The 17,651-nt window shown below is 42.5% G+C and overlaps 1 protein-coding gene across 1 annotated transcript in view; it reads left to right on the top strand.

Annotated features, from left to right (window-relative positions):
* Window positions 1–17,651, top strand: part of LOC127660682 (protein kinase C epsilon type-like) — a 144,405-nt gene that overhangs the window by 123,716 nt on the left and 3,038 nt on the right. The window contains exons 12-14 of the mRNA XM_052151047.1: window positions 1,249–1,387; window positions 4,315–4,503; window positions 14,172–14,318. Coding sequence (XP_052007007.1) covers window positions 1,249–1,387; window positions 4,315–4,503; window positions 14,172–14,318 — 475 coding nt within the window. The remainder of the gene's footprint in view (window positions 1–1,248; window positions 1,388–4,314; window positions 4,504–14,171; window positions 14,319–17,651) is intronic.

Genomic DNA, 17,651 nt, shown 5'->3' with positions numbered 1-17,651 from the left:
CCTGAACCCCATAGAGAATCTATGGGGCATTGCTAAGAGAAAGATGAGAGACATGAGACCAAACAATGCAGAAGAGCCGAAGGCCGCTATTGAAGCATCTTGGTCTTCCATAACACCTCAGCAGTGCCACAGGCTGATAGCATCCATGCCACGCCGCATTGAGGCAGTAATTAATGCAAAAGGGGCCCAAACCAAGTACTGAGTACATATGCATGATTATACTTTTCAGAGGGCCGACATTTCTGTATTTAAAATCCTTTTTTTTATTGATTTCATGTAATATTCTAATTTTCTGAGATTCTGAATTTGGGGTTTTCATAAGCTGTAAGCCATAATCATAAAAATTATATCAAATAAAGGCTTGAAATATCTTACTTTGCTTGTAATGAGTCTATATAATATATTAGTTTCACCTTTTAAGTTGAATTACTGAAATTAATGAACTTTTGCACGATATTCTAATTTTTCAAGTTTCACCTGTATTCACACTGAATATTCACATAGTGAGCATTGCTATGATTTTAATGCACTTTTTTTATTCGGCCATTAGGTTTTAAAAAAAAACATTTAATTAAATTGGTTTACATATGATGGCAGTAAAACTTATGTTATAATTATGTCTTATTTCTACAGTACTTCAGCAGCTAAATGGTTGGTAAGTTTGATTTAGAGAAAAACTGTGTGGAAAAACATGCCTTCATTATATTTAACAAAATTATGTACTTTACTTTCTGCATTAAACTTATTCACAGTAGCGCCATCTTTCATTTTTGACAGCAGTGACGAGGAGGTTGTGAGAGGTATAGACATACAGTCTCTTCAATGGGTTTTATTGTTGTTTACGGTGTTGTTGATCATTCTGCCGATGAAACATTGAGTTGTGTAAAATTACATGTAGATTTATACAGCGCATGCTATTGCTGAGACAGTAAGTCTACAGTCTACATTCACAATCAAAACTCAATATGGTGCTTTAAGAATAAAGTCTACATGGCGACAATGGCTGTTGGGTTGAAATGATAGTTCCTACGATTGAAAAAAAAATATATATTTTAAGGTTTTTTCAGAGCAAATGACACTTACAAAAATATTGACATATACTGTATGTTGAAAATTGCAATTTTGCCCAGTCCAAATCAGTTTTGAATCTGAGAGACACTGATCATGAAACTTGAAAAGGTTTTTCCAATGAGAAGGAGTTTTTGTTTTAAAAACTATAAGCTTTGTTTGTTTTTTCTCTCTTTGCAGGGATTTGAAACTAGACAACATTCTGTTGGATGCAGAAGGTCATTGTAAGCTGGCAGACTTTGGCATGTGTAAGGAGGGCATTCTGGATGGCATCACGACCACAACATTCTGTGGCACACCAGATTATATTGCCCCTGAGGTACAGTATTTCACACACTCAAAGACACAAATGTCCAATGAACCATTCATATTCTCATTGCCTACTCCTAAATACCCATCAGGGTGATGACATTTTAATTATTGTCCATTTGTCTTTCCCATTTAGTTTTGTGGCCATTAGTTGGTTAATCAATGCAGGGTTTTAACAGATTCCAGCGGCCAATTGCCAGTATTGAGTGGGGTGGCCGGTGTGCAATAAAATTATGATATACTGTATATGTGATATAGGATAATGCAATTTACAATTAAGATGTGGACATAAAAGCTAAAAGGCAATTGTTTACACAATATGCACTCAAAATTCAATAAAAACTAGAGCTGTCAGAATTAAGGAGTTAACGCATGCGATTAATTAAAAAAGATTAACGCGTAATTTTACATTAACGCATTTACAGTGAATTGAGCATAAAGCAGCATAAACACTGGTGTGAAAGGCTGAACCTTTGCGATTATAGAAAACAAGTCCAGATGGGACGTTTGACTCTGGCGTTGATGCCCTGACATGAATCATGAATGTGGCCTCACGATTGCGGTAACAAAACAAATAGCCATGGTCTGCTTGCTGATTAGTATTGTGGAGAGTGTGATTTTAAGAGATGTAATGCCCATTGCAATGAAATTGCAACCTTTGATGCTAGTTCTTTCAATTAGTCAACCTCCCAATTAGACTTTTGGAAATGTTTAATGTTACTTGAATTTTTTTTTATGTGGAAGGCTTTGTTTGGAAAATGTTAATTAGTATTATATTGTTACATATTGTGTGTATTTTCTTCCCTCAAATAAATGCATTTTTATAAGATAATAAGGATATATAGTGTTAAATTTCAGCACTTTCAAAATCTGTGATTTATCCCAATTAACTTATAAAATGTATGCAATTAATCGCTATAAAATGTAAAAAAAAAAATTATTAACTGACAGTACTGATAAAAATATTTGAAAACAGAAATTGTGTATAATTCCTCCACAAAGCTGTTGATAGATTTTGGTATTGATTTTGGTTATCTCTCTATGAGATTAAAGAGATTTTCAGTGTCAGAAGGGAATCACAATCAGCGGTGTGCAATGGCCCTTTTGGGTTGCCCGGTGGATTCACCAATTGACATTTGCAGTATGTTGCACACCACCTACGAACATCCCCACAAATACCCAGCCAGTAGAAATGGGCCATGAGATGGTTTTCTCTTGCCCTAAGTGGCCTGCCATTGGATTATGATGAGCTGCCAGGAATAACATTTCCTGATGACTCTTTTGTTCTAACAACTGGGTTGTATCTTCTTTTGTCTGAGTGTCCTGCGTCACCCTATACAACCGTTCTTTTATAATTGAAAAATACGGGTATGAGAGAGTAATCACCGGCTGAAATTGTAAGCCATCGATTACTCTCACTTGGTCGAAGGCATGCTTAAGGGTTTCTGTGACAGAACAGAGAGGAAGCTGGCTGGTTAAGGAAACCCAGAGAATGTGGTGCTGGCTTTGGTGGAATGCAGCCCCATTTCTGGGGTGCAGGTACATGAAAAGGGGAAGAGGAGGGGAAAGGCAAAAGGAGAGAGTTGAGAAAGCAAGAAAAGGGGGCTCACCGGCCCCCGGATACACTGCCAAATGGTCCTTAACTAGTTGGATTGCCTCTGTCAGCGATATCGGTTGGTGGCACTGAACCCACTCAGCCATTCCTTTCGGTAACCAGATGACAAATTGCTCCAGTACCACGAGGTCGATGACAGCTTCAATGTCGCAATCCTCTACCAGCAGCCATCTCCGACAGGCATTGCTGAACTATTGATTGAAGACAAACAACATTCACTGTATGACAGCATACGGAAGCGCTGCCTGTGTTGTTCAGGGATACAGCCGACCCGTTGCAAGATGGCCCACTTTAGATCCACATACTCCATGATGTTCTCGACCGGAAATTGTTGACCGCGAGCTGGGCTTCCCCGGACAGCAAGGGCAGCAATTGGGCTGCCCACTGGGTGATAGGCCAGCCCCATGCTTTAGCCGCCTGCTCAAAGAGCTCGATAAAGGCCTCTGGATGGTGTTGTGGCCCCATCTATGTGAGCGTGATGTGGGGATGGGCTATGGAGTACTCTCCTGGGTCGTCAAGTTCCTCAATACATGTCGGTCCTCTGCCTGGCTTGGAGCAGGACCTGGAAATGCTGCTCCTGCTCCGCACTTAAGTCCAGGAGGGCTTGATGTTGGGTCTGGTGGATGCCGGTAAGAGTTTTGATGACTTTGGCTAATGGCAGGCACTCCATGATGACGCTGCTTCCTCAAATATCCCAGGTTTTGGCACCACTGTAACAAGTTCTTTAATTCTCTTGTGAAATGAGCCAGAAAAATTTCTACCTTTATCTCATCTTTATTTAACAAGTCAATTTTCACAAATAAATGTAATATACACACACTGCAAGCGTGCATCACTCCTCTCTTCCTCTGTGGCTCTCAGCTCCCTTTTATCACTCTGTCACCTCTCACTGCAACACAGAACAGCTGTTATTAAATCTGCCTACAGGTGTATCTCCTAACCTCTATCATCTCCCGGTCTCGCTCTCAATTTATAAATCTGCATTTTACAATGCCCCCACCTCCACAAGGTTTATATTACGTTTTTTTTTTTTAAGCTTTTTTGCTTAAAAAAGAGACTGGAAACCAGAATTGGTTCAAACTTGATTATGCTTTCTGCTAATAAAAAGAGTGTAGTACTATTATCAACATTTTTCTCTGTTACCCTTTTATGCATTCTACAGATTTTCCATGAGAATCAGTGAAGAAAATTCTTTAAAGAAAAATAAGTCTGCAGATCCTCAGGGATCCTCATACTATCAGGGCCTGATAGTAATATATTCTCAGTTATTTTTGTTGTAAGATTTTAATTACATTCTCTCTGTTGCAATCTTTCTTGTACAGATCTTGCAGGAGCTTGAGTACGGGCCGTCAGTTGACTGGTGGGCTTTAGGTGTGCTGCTGTACGAGATGATGGCTGGTCAGCCTCCGTTTGAAGCAGATAATGAGGACGACCTTTTTGAGTCCATTCTCCATGATGATGTCCTTTATCCTGTGTGGCTCAGCAAAGAGGCTGTCAGCATTCTTAAAGCGGTACATGTTCAGATCTACTCATGGATCACTCAGTGTTTTATCACTTAGTTTAGCAGTCTCATTTAACCTTCCTTGATTTCTTATTCTCAGGAAGTTTTTCTTCTGCCTTGTTTCAAATTTTTCGAAGTCTTATACAATCTTGTTACCTCTTAACCTTTGCTCAGAAAAAATACAAATGTACAGAACTTGTGTACTTAAAGGGGCAAATTTAGCCGTTCTACTTCCCCGAGACTGAGCTGTTGGATTAGCCATGCCCCCCTCTTTCCAAAACCCCAAACTCCAAAGACACCAAAATAAGCTTTATTGAGAGCAGATACGGTTGTAAAAAAACAGCAAAACAGCACCCTCAACTGACAATTGTTATGAACAAAATGACATAAAAATGCATTATGCCTCAATAATTCACTCTGATTACAATACTATGAGAATGTGCAAAATACAGTGCCTTGCGCAAATATTCGGCCCCCTTGAACTTTTTGACCTTTTGCCACATTTCAGGCTTCAAACATAAAGATATAAAACTGTAATTTTTTGTGAAGAATCAACAACAAGTGGGACACAATCATGAAGTGGAACGAAATTTATTGGATATTTCAAACTTTTTTAACAAATAAAAAACTGAAAAATTGGGCGTGCAAAATTATTCAGCCCCTTTACTTTCAGTGCAGCAAACTCTCTCCAGAAGTTCAGTGAGGATCTCTGAATGATCCAATGTTGACCTAAATGAATAATGATGATAAATAGAATCCACCTGTGTGTAATCAAGTCTCCGTATAAATGCACCTGCTCTGTGATAGTCTCAGAGGTCCGTTTAAAGCACAGAGAGCATCATGAAGAACAAGGAACACACCAGGCAGGTCCGAGATACTGTTGTGGAGAAGTTTAAAGCCGGATTTGGATACAGAAAGATTTCCCAAGCTTTAAACATCCCAAGGAGCACTGTGCAAGCGATAATATTGAAATGGAAGGAGTATCAGACCACTGCAAATCTACCAAGACCCGGCCGTCCCTCTAAACTTTCAGCTCATACAAGGAGAAGACTGATCAGAGATGCAGCCAAGAGGCCCATGATCACTCTGGATGAACTGCAGAGATCTACAGCTGAGGTGGGAGACTCTGTCCATAGGACAACAATCAGTCGTATACTGCACAAATCTGGCCTTTATGGAAGAGTGGCAAGAAGAAAGCCATTTCTTAAAGATATCCATAAAAAGTGTTGTTTAAAGTTTGCCACAAGCCACCTGGGAGACACACCAAACATGTGGAAGAAGGTGCTCTGGTCAGATGAAACCAAAATCGAACTTTTGGGCAACAATGCAAAACGTTATGTTTGGCGTAAAAGCAACACAGCTCATCACCCTGAACACACCATCCCCACTGTCAAACATGGTGGTGGCAGCATCATGGTTTGGGCCTGCTTTTCTTCAGCAGGGACAGGGAAGATGGTTAAAATTGATGGGAAGATGGATGGAGCCAAATACAGGACCATTCTGGAAGAAAACCTGATGGAGTCTGCAAAAGACCTGAGACTGGGACGGAGATTTGTCTTCCAACAAGACAATGATCCAAAACATAAAGCAAATTCTACAATGGAATGGTTCACAAATAAACATATCCAGGTGTTAGAATGGCCAAGTCAAAGTCCAGACCTGAATCCAATCGAGAATCTGTGGAAAGAACTGAAAACTGCTGTTCACAAACGCTCTCCATCCAACCTCACTGAGCTCAAGCTGTTTTGCAAGGAGGAATGGGCAAAAATTTCAGTCTCTCAATGTGCAAAACTGATAGAGACATACCCCAAGCGACTTACAGCTGTAATCGCAGCAAAAGGTGGCGCTACAAAGTATTAACTTAAGGGGGCTGAATAATTTTGCACGCCCAAAATTATTTGTTAAAAAAGTTTGAAATCCAATAAATTTCGTTCCACTTCATGATTGTGTCCCACTTGTTGTTGATTCTTCACAAAAAATTACAGTTTTATATCTTTATGTTTGAAGCCTGAAATGTGGCGAAAGGTCGAAAAGTTCAAGGGGGCCGAATACTTTCGCAAGGCACTGTAAATGGCAGGCAGAAAGCGTCATTGTCCGTGGTGCATGGACAATAATTTTATTGCTGTTTACAGTCTAGAGCTAGATACAGGCAAGATATCTTACAAAACTTATTTCATTCATATCTTTCAGGGAGTAGGAAAAATTTTTGCACAACTTTCCATGATAAAAATCGCTTACAGCAACTTTAAATACTGAGGGAATGTGGGATTGAACTACTCTCGCATTGAAGCATTGCGAAAGACATAATCAAAACGTAAAATTATGATACATTACAAAACTATTGACTTAAAGTAATTTATTAGTTATATAGATGCTAAATATTTTAAAAGTATTCCTGAATATTCAGATATATACAGATATATAAGTAGTTGATCGATTACATCATTCGCAGTGCTTCATGGGCTTGGGTTGTCCTTGCTGAGCTTATTTGCTATGATTTTAATTTCCCTGGTAACAGCAACTTCTCTGATTGGTGGATCTCTCTTTAGGATTATGGGTAGTGTAGTTCTTCACAGAGAATTCAGCATTTTTTAAATGAAGTTGAAATCATGCTGACTTGTGGCTTTGACTGAAGCATTTATGATCGCTTAACCTCTGAGCTCATTGTAAGTCTTTCTTGAAAGGTTTATAAATGTTATTGCTAAATATAAAATGATCTATGGAAAAAATGTAAGGGAGTTTTACTCTGAACCCTACTGTTGCATTCTGTAGCTGTGCTTGTTTAAGTGGAGAGGCTGGCAGCAAATCAGAATGCCACTGTGTGTGTGTGTGTGAGAGAGAGAGAGAGAGAGAGAGAGTGAGAGAGAGAGAGAGAGAGAGCGAGCAAAAGATAGTTTAGAGCTTGGAAAAATTACACTTCTTGTGGGAAAGGAACAGATTGTTTGTGTTCCCTGATGGATCTTTTTGTATCTCAGAGGTCTGATTTGGGGGTAAGCTGGCCACTATTGGATGGGTCGCTCTTCCTTTAACAGTACAACTTAAATAAGTACATAGGAAAATGTGCTGTAACCCAGAGGAAAATGTTATTGCTCAGAGATTGCTCTCTTTCATAGCTCACGAGACATTCATTTTAGTTTCAACCTTGTCTAAAATGACTTAAGAAAAAATAAATATAGACACAAATGTAATATACATTAAGAGTGTATAGAGCTGTAAAACGAATGTGGATAGTATACTCCCCTGCACAGGCAAAAATGCAGTAACTACACATGTTATCAATATTGAGTTATAACCAAATTAGTTTTTCTTAGACTATGATCTATCCTGTGATAGAGGGGTTTGGCTCAACTACGTTCTGATTTAGAAAAAACAGTGTGAGAGTGAAACCATCAAAAACCTTTGAAGCTGTTTCATTATTTACGTAGATTTGGCTTTGTAAGGCAGCATAGCTCAGATTATTTGGTCTTTGAAGAACTAATTTTGACATTTTATTGCAGATGTTGGTATCTTGAAAAAGCTGATCAAAGACATTGTTTAGGTCTCTTTTAAAACCCTATAGAAGACGAATGAATGAATGTTACATTTATATAGTTCTTTTCTGACACAACACTCAAAGCGCTTTACATAGTGAACAGCAGACTATCCTCAACCATCACCAGTGTGTAGCATCCATCTGGATGATGCAATGGCAGCCACAGTGTGCTCACCACACACCAGCTTTTGGTGTAGAGAAGAGAGTGGAGATATAGAGCCAATTAATGGTTAGGGATTATTAGGAAGCCATGATTGATAAAGGACAATGGGGGGAACCCCTACTCTTTTCAAGAAGTGTCTGTAGTGACTTTCTCAAGGAGGACAGGAACACAGGGGGTCTGGCACAAGGTAAGTCTTTTTAATTGTTTTTTTATAATGTGCACACACACACACGTAAGCACAGAAACGCTGAGTGGCTGTACGTCCGTCTCCCTCTGCTCTGTGGCTGCTGGCTCTTTATCCGCTCTCCTCGCTCTACTGAAATTAGAGACAGGTGTTAGACATAATTTAGCTCAGGTGTGAGCGCCCTTACCGCTTTTCTCTCCCGGACGGGCGCTTGACCACGCCCCCGCTGCCACATACCCCCACCGCCCGACTCAGGCCGAGGCGTCATCCGACCTGCCTACCACTCCCCCATTTCTGGAGAGGAAGTCAGCGGCAGCCATCTGCACCCCGGTCTGTGGACCACCTTGAACTTAAAAGGCTGGAGGGCCAGATACCAACGGGTGATCCGGGCGTTAGTATCTTTCATGCGGTGGAGCCACTGCAGTGGGGCATGATCCGAGCAGAGGGTGAAGGCCCGCCCCAGCAGGTAGTATCGGAGGGTGAGGACCGCCCACTTGATGGCCAGACACTCCTTCTCTATGGTGCTGTACTTAGTCTCCCTTAAGGAGAGCTTCCGGCTAATGTACAGCACCGGGCTCCTCTCCCTCCACCACCTCGCGAGTACGGCCCCCAGCCCTCTGTCTGAAGCGTCCGTCTGCAATACAAAGGGGAGAGAGAAGTCAGGTGCATGCAAAAGCGGCCCCCACAAAGTGCAGCTTTAACCTGCGTAAACGCCTGTTGGCACTGCTCTGACCATTGGACCGGATCTGGAGCCCCTTTTTAGTGAGGTCAGTCAGCGGGCTGGTGACGTCCGAATAATTGGGTACAAATCTTCTGTAATAGCCAGCCAGCCCCAGGAACTGCCTCACCCCTTTTTGGTCTTAGGTCTAGGGCAAGTCGCAATCGCCAGCGGTCTTATCAATTTGGGGACGCACCTGGCCATGACCCAAGTGGAACCCCAGATACCGTACCTCCACACGCCCAACCGCAAGCACTTCTTGGGGTTTGCGGTGAGCCCCGCCGCCGCAGCGATCTCAGGACGGCCCTCAGATGTTGCATGTGCCGCTGCCAATCATTGCTGTAAATGATAATATCATCTAAATAGGCAGCGGCGTACGCGGTGTGCGGTCTGAGGATCTGATCCATGAGTCGCTGAAACGTGGCTGGTGCCCCAAACAAACCGAAAGGAAGCGTCACAAATTGGTGTAATCCAAACGGCGTAGTGAAGGCTGTTTTCTCACGGGACATTGGTGTCAAGGGGATCTGCCAATAACCCTTCGTTAAATCCAAGGTCGAATAAAATCGAGCAGTACCTAACCGATCGAGCAGTTCATCAACACGGGGCATTGGGTACGCGTCAAATTTAGACACCGCGTTGACTTTTCTGTAATCCACACAGAATCGAACAGACCCATCACTCTTGGGAACAAGAACAACCGGGCTGGACCAATCACTGTGGGATTCCTCTATTACGCCCATATCAAGCATCGCATCTAATTCTTCCCGTACTATTTTCTTTTTATGTTCGGGTAAGCGATAGAGGCGGCAACGCACCACCGCGCCCGGCTCGGTCTCGATGTGGTGCTGTATGATGTTTGTGCGGCCCGGTAGAGGGAAAACACGTCCGCAAATTCTTTTTGTAATTCAGAAACCTCTGTGAGCTGCCGCGGTGAGAGTTGGTCTCCACAAGGAACCGGAGTGTTGAGATTGTAGTTTTTGTTTATCTCCGGTCCGAGCTCCGCCCTCTCCGGAACTACCGTGGCCAGCGTCACAGAGGCCGCCCTCCCTCCATAATTTCAGGAGGTTGAGGTGATAAATTTGGCGCGCCCCTCTATCGGTACGTCTAACCTCATAATCGAGATCCCCACTCGTCGTGTGACCTCAAAGGGTCCTTGCCACTTGGCGAGTAATTTAGAGCTCGATGTTGGGAGTAATACGAGTACCTTATCTCCCGGTGCAAATTCCGTAGCCGAGCACCCCTGTCATACAGCCGGCGTTGGCGTTCTTGAGCTTGGAGCAAATTCTCCTGTGTTAGTTGCCCCAGTGTGTGGAGTTTTGCTCTAAGATCGAGAACGAACTGAATTTCATTTTTACTGTTAGAAGGTCCCTCCTCCCACGCCGCGGATGACGTCAAGGACACCGCGGGCGTCGCCCGTACAGCAGCTCAAACGGGAGAACCCGGTGGAGGCTTGCGGGACCTCTCGTACTGCAAACAACAGGGGGTCTAGCCACTTATCCCAATTCCTAAGCGTCATCGTGTACTGAATTTACTGAATCATGTTCTTGAGCGTTTTATTAAATCGTTCCACTAGGCCATCTGTCTGAGGATGGTAAACGCTAGTGCTGAATCGATTTGATGCCCAAGAGCTCGTAAAGTTCGCGAAGTGTTCGTGACATAAAAGTCGTGCCTTGATCGGTGAGGATTTCTTTCGGAATCCCCACCGGGAGATTATCTTGAAGAGTGCCCCTGCAACACTACGTCGCGGAGATGTTGCTCAGAGGCACTGCTTCCGGATATCGCGTCGCGTAATCCACTAGGACTAACACGGCGATGTCCGCGTGCTGACCGTTCTAATGGCCCGACGAGGTCCATCCCAATTCTTTCGAAGGGGACCTCGATTAACGGTAGAGGGCGCAATGGCGCTTTTGGGGTGGCCGGTGGGTTTACCGGCTGACATTCACGGCACGCCGCACACCACCTGCGGACGTCACCGCCAATGCCCGGCCAATAGAAACGGGCTATTAGACGGAGAAGTGTTTTCCGTTCCCCTAGGTGACCGGCCATGGGATTATAGTGAGCCGCCTGGAAAACCATTTCCGGCGGCTCCGTGGAATCAATAATTGCGTTACTTCCTCCTTTGTTTGGGCGTCCTGCGTCACCCTGTATAAGCGATCTTTAATAAGCGAAAAATACGGATATGAAACGGCGACACCCGGCCGGAGTTGTTGACCATCGATTACTCTCACTTGGTCAAAAGCGTGCTTAAGGGTTTCATCTCGCGACTGCTCCAAGGGAAGTCCCCTCCGGAATTCCGGAGAGGAGGAGCGACAACCTCGCCCTTCCCACATCATTCGGAGCAACCGAGGACGGCCCCGGCTCCACCTCCCCCGCCAAAGCATCGCACATCACACATCCCTTTACTTCCATGCAGGACCCATCCGCACAAACCCCCTCCAATAATTTTCCAAAATTCGGCCAATCAGTACCCAAGATTAGCGGATGGGTGAGGCGGGAACTAACCGCTGCCTCCACACTATGTCTTTCTCCCCGGAATTTGATCGCCAGAGTCACCACGGGATACTTGTGAATATCCCCATGCACACACCTCACCCCCACCAGTTTAGCTGAGCCCAGAGCCCGGGTTGAACCAAGCGTTGGTGGATGGTGGTCTGGTTACAGCCGGTATCCAACAAAGCTTGGTATGTACCCCCTGGATTCTTACCGAATCCGATACGCTCCAGCCCGATCGGGGGCAGCCTGCTGAACATCGGAGACCCGCACCACTGCCCCTATTTCCATCAGCGGACACTGATCCCGGAAGTGGTCTGGGTCTCCGCACCTCCAGCAGACCGGCCCAGGCGCCGCGGCCGCACCCGTGCTGGCGGGTGCCCCCACCTGAGGAGGAGAGCGGCTGAAGGACGGGGAAGGGCTAGGCGGGTGTTCCCAAGGCCGGGAAGCTGGTCTCACAAACGCTCCTCGCCTGCGGGGGGCAGGAACGGACCCTGGGGAGAGAGCAGAGCGAGAGGGAAGAGGGGAGGGAAAAAAAACAGGGGAAGACACAGGGGAAGGGGAGACAGAGAGAGAGGGCTCATCCGCCCTGGGAATCGCCGCCATGTGGTCCTCCGCGAGTCGGACGGCTTCCTCCAGCGACGCCGGGCGGTGGCACTGGACCCACTCCGCCGTCTTCGGGGCAAACGCTGGACAAACTGCTCCAGTACCACCTGATCGACTAGCTCCTCGACGTCAGCGGTCCCGCGAGCAGCCACCTCCGACAGGCATCACGGAGCCGCTGGGCGAACGCAAACGGGCGGTCGGATTTATCGAGCTTCAAGGCCCGGAAGAGCTGGCGACTTTCTTCGGGACTCCGACCAACCCGTTGCAAGATGGCTCTCCTCAGATCAGGATAAGCCAGGAGGCTTGTTGCCGGCAGCTGTTGCGCCGCGAGCTGTGCTTCCCCGGACAACAGAGGGACTAGACGGGCTGCCCATTGGTCTTGGGGCCACCCCCAAATTTCTGCCGATCGTTCGAACAGATCGATGAATGCCTCTGGATCATCTGCCGGCCCCATCTTCTGTAACGCGGGTGGGGGCAATGTGGCGCGGGTGTCCGGGGTCGCGGCTGCCTCCTGGCTGAGGAGGCTCCGGATGGCGTGCCGGTCCTCTGCTTGAGCCCGCATGATCTCGAAGAACCGACGATCCTGGTCTTGCCGGAGCTCAAGCAGGGATTGTTGGTGGCTCTGATGGAGTGTAGCGAGGGACTGGAGGACTTCCGTCAGCTGGGAGGACTCTATTCCATCATCAATTTTTCCCGGGTTTCAGCACCAGTGTAGTGACTTTCTCAAGGAGGACAGGAACACAGGGGGTCTGGCACAAGGTAAGTCTTTTTAATTGGTTTTTTATAACACACACACGGCTGCTGGCTCTTTATCCGCTCTCCTCGCTCTACTGAAATTAGAGACAGGTGTTAGACATAATTTAGCTCAGGTGTGAGCACCCTTACCGCTTTTCTCTCCCAGACAGGCGCTTGACCACACCCCCGCTGCCACAGTGTCCTGGGATTTTTAATGACCACAGATAGTCAGGACCTCAGTTTCATCCAAAGGATGGTGCCTTTTTACAGTATAGTTTTCCCCATCAACATACTGGGGCATTAGGACCTACAAGGTGAGCATCCCCTGCTGGACTCTCTAATACCTCTTCCAGCAGCAACCTTAGTTTTCCCAGGAGATCTCCCATCCAGGTACTGACCAGGCTCAACCCTGCTTAGATTCTGTAGGCAACAAGTCTTGAGCTACAGGGTGATATGGCTGCTGGCCAGATAGATGTGAGATAACTTGGGTCTTTTTATGCACAGAGAATTCAGAGAAGTTAAAATCTGCATTAGTTCTCAATTTAATTTTATTCTTGTTTGGGAGAAACAATTGAGATAATAAATAGATCTTAATTATGATTTTTTTCTTTCCTATGGGAATGCATATTTGTCCGTGTATCTTCGGTCAATGCTCAACACTCACATACATTTATGTGACTTGTTTCTCTGTGTGTCTTTGCATGCATGACTTGCTTGAATTCATGTTGCATTGCATGTTTTGTTTGCTTAAGTCTTTCTTGTTTTACAATCATAGTGTCCAAGCACATGAGTGTGTGCACACTTTCTGTGTTCTTTGTGTGTCAACTTTTTCCTTCACATGTCTAACATTTACTTTGGCTGTTCCCTGCCCGTATGCTAAGCCTTGTGGGAAAGGCAGTGTGTTTGTCTTGGACAGTGTCGTGTCACACTACGATCTGTCTCACTGGCACTGTGGTCATCTTAGGCCATCCTTCCACATGATGCATTCTTACATCATTCAAGCATCAACATTGACAATGTGATCTTAACAGTATTTGTAGACATTCGTACATCAAGTGTGGAGACACTGAAACAGAATATCCGTGTTTTGGGAACATCAAAAGCGTGAACCCTTCTACTTATGAACAGCTTTAGAGATGTACAATGAATTAAAGCTTACAAATCCTTTGAGGTTTCAGGATGGATACCATAAAAGGCCAAAAACAGCTTATGTGTTTTGCCCCTTAATAATTTGTTCTTTCCATTTCTAGTTCATGACGAAAAGCCCCAGTAAGCGGTTGGGTTGTGTGGTATCCCAAGGACTGGAGGAAGCTATTAAAGTGCATCCGTTCTTTAAAGAGATTGACTGGGTACTTTTAGAGCAGAGGAAGGTCAAGCCACCATTTAAACCACGCATTGTAAGTATTGTCATTATTTATTATTTGTATATGTTATTTAATGCATTATTAAAAGTAAAAAAACATTTGTGCTGTTAAAATGAATGCATTTACCACTAATAATGAAAGTGTATAACCTTTGTGATTTGTCCGGCCGTAGTCACTGAGTCAGTGTTGTGACGCACACACCACAAACACACACACTGCAGTGATTCAGTGTCAGTGATAAAGTGATGGGGCAGGAGCTCTTAATGCTATTTGCTGTACAAAACAACCCCAGTGAAACTTGTGACAGAAATCAAGTATTTTTCAGACTAGTTAAGGTGCATTTTAATTACCACAGAAGTATGTAATGTCTTAACTATCACCAAAACGCAGAATGAGACATTTTGTTCTGCAAGTGCTTTTCATGTGGAGTTCAACGCGGTGCTTATCACTGGCCCTGACATGCATAATGTTTGCTGTAACAATGTGGAAAGCCACAGTCTACCGGCTGATTAATATTGTGGAGGATGAGAGTATGAGAGATATTAATTTTTTTTTTCAATTAGTCAAACTCCCTCTTAAACTTTGGGAAACATTTAATGTTACTTGAATTGTCGTCATTTTAGTGCATTTTTATCTTAATACTGTGGAAGTCTTTGTTTGGAAAATATTAATAAAGCATTTTATTGTTACATACTGTATTGTTTTCATTCCTAAGGTGGAAATAAATGCATTTTGACAAGAATATAAGTATATTTATAGTCAAATAAATTAACTACGAAAAAATTATGTGATTAATCGTGATTTAAAATTGTAATCGTCTGACAGCACAAACAAAATAAATTACATCCAAGATGTCAGAAAAAGGAAAAAAAACTTCTAAAGATAATTCTTGAAATACCGAAAAGGATCAATATAAGCAACAAAATAACCGCCAATCAGAACTTTTTTAATGTTTGAAATACATTTATGGAGCGGGACTAATGGTTTGTTCACGTCATGTCGGAATTACAGTAAATACTCCATAGAACTCAAAATTACAAGTTGTAAGCTCAGAATTCTTTGAAAGCCCTGACTTGACATTTGTGACGTCATGCTGAAAGAACCAAAATAGGCAGCAGTTTCAACAGATAAAATTACTTTATATAGATTTCTGTTTGATATGCAATTTTATTACACAGCGCTCTGGAATACTTGATTCTGATTGGTCAATTGCGCCATCTAGTGGTCTGATACTTCTGAGTAACAACCACACATCGGAGTAAGACATATCAGACCGGTGGTCATCAGGGTATCGTGAGTCATGTTTCCTGCTTGTCGAATCACTGTGCGATCTCTACAATGAATCTAATAAAATAATTTCAACTTAAATCAATGTTTCTTGTTCATTTAGTTATTTATTTGGCAAGTAATAGGCTAGATAATGAGCAGTCAGATGGTCATTTTCACAAAACTGCTTCAGTCAAAGCCACAAGTCAGCGTGATTTCAACTTCATTTAAAAAATGCTGAATTCTCTGTGAAGAACTACACTACCCATAATCCTAAAGAGAGATCCACAAATCAGAGAATTTTCTGTTACCAGGGAAATGAAAATCAAAACAAATAAACAAACAGAACTCCCTTATTTATTATAGGCAGTGTTACCTGGAGCTTTTTTTGTTTTTAAACATTTTGCTAGAACATATAGTGATGAATTAATCCATTAATGTAGTGATTCAATATTATGCTGTAATCAACATAAAAAACATGGATCCATTTTGGGGTTATGAGTGTTCCCATAGAAACAAATTATTTCAGAGGTTGGAGGATGTGAACGGCTCTGAGTAGAATCTCAGAGTTCTCATCTTGGAATTACAGTCATTCCGACGTGACGTGAATGCAGCATAACAAGTGTGACACCACTGAAATGTTTTGTTAGTCATTGCTTGTTATGGTTTTAGCTGGTTAGGATAAAAATTCAGAGATTTCTTAAACAAGAAATGGATTTGTTATGTGTTGCATTATTGTGTTGTGCCTGCTTAGGACATGGTATATCTATGTGTATGTGTTGTCTCACCACAGGCCACTCCAAACACAGTTATCAAGAAAATGACAGCACTTGGGCACTTATGGTTCTTGAAGTGTTTGTGTAACACTTCTGTTTTTGGTAGTGTGAACAGCCGGATATGTGAGATGCTCTCTGACATTCAGCACACATCAGAAGCTGTAGTGTGATACACAGATCCATGCTGGCTTCTGTAAGTGTGAGTGGAATGCCTCTCAGATTGTGTCTGCTGCCCCGTTCTCATGGCAGCTTATGAGGCTGATGAGAGCCCTTGAGGGTGTGAGGGAGATGAGGGTTGGAAAGAAATAAAAACAAATTCGATTTTTTTTTTTTTTTTATACACTAGCCGTTGTATTATGCTATTAATGTGGTTTATGAGGACAAACCTAGTGTTCCCATAATTGTTAAAAAACATACTAAACAATGTTTTTTTGAAAAGGTAAAAATGTCACAAGGTTTCCGTGATGCTTAGGTTTGGGGTAAGGTTACTGTTGGGGGATAGAATAGTACATCTGTACAGGATAAAAATAATTTTGTCTATGGCGAGTCCTCGCAAACCACCAATACCAACGTGTGTGTGATTACCTGTGCCTGCCCCAGCTCTCAGCCATACAGTATAAAGACATAAATAAATACATATTTTTACTGTTTTTTGGCTGTCAGTCACCCCGTTCATCTTTTACATAGATACTAAAATTGCAGTGCTTTCAATAGATATAAAAATATATTATTATAATTATATAATTTAATTAAGATTGAAATAAATATTTGTCTATGTATTTTTTGTTTATTTATTCATAAATATTCCTCAATATTAATATTTAAATAAAGATATAATTAATTGTTATTTTCATCTGATGTGCTTGACCAAAGCCTTTCTATTTTTTTATTTATAAATATTCCTCAATATAATTATTTCAATAGATTAACAGAAAAAGATACATTTTTATTTTAATCCGATTTGCTTGACCAAATTCTTTTGTTTATTTATTTATAAATATTCCTCTATTAATGTTAAAATAAATTAACAGAAAAAAAGTTAATTTATTATTTTTATCTGATTTGCTTGACCAAAGTGTTGTATTTGTATTCATTTATTTATAAATATTCCTCAATATTATTATTAAAATAAATTAACAGAAAAAACTAAATTATTATTTTTATCCAAATTGTTTGACTAAAATCTGTGTATTGTTTGTTTTTTGTTCATTTATTTATTTATAAATATTCCTCAATATTAATATTAAAATTAATTAACTGAATAAGATAAATTAATATTTCTATCTGATTTGCTTGACCCCAGACTTTTTAATTGTATTTATTT

This window comes from Xyrauchen texanus, chromosome 20 (genome assembly GCF_025860055.1).
Source record: "Xyrauchen texanus isolate HMW12.3.18 chromosome 20, RBS_HiC_50CHRs, whole genome shotgun sequence".
Classification (NCBI taxonomy): Eukaryota; Metazoa; Chordata; class Actinopteri; order Cypriniformes; family Catostomidae; genus Xyrauchen; species Xyrauchen texanus.
The sequence above is the reverse complement of the archived record's forward strand: the minus strand, read 5'-3'. Positions and strand labels throughout refer to the sequence as shown.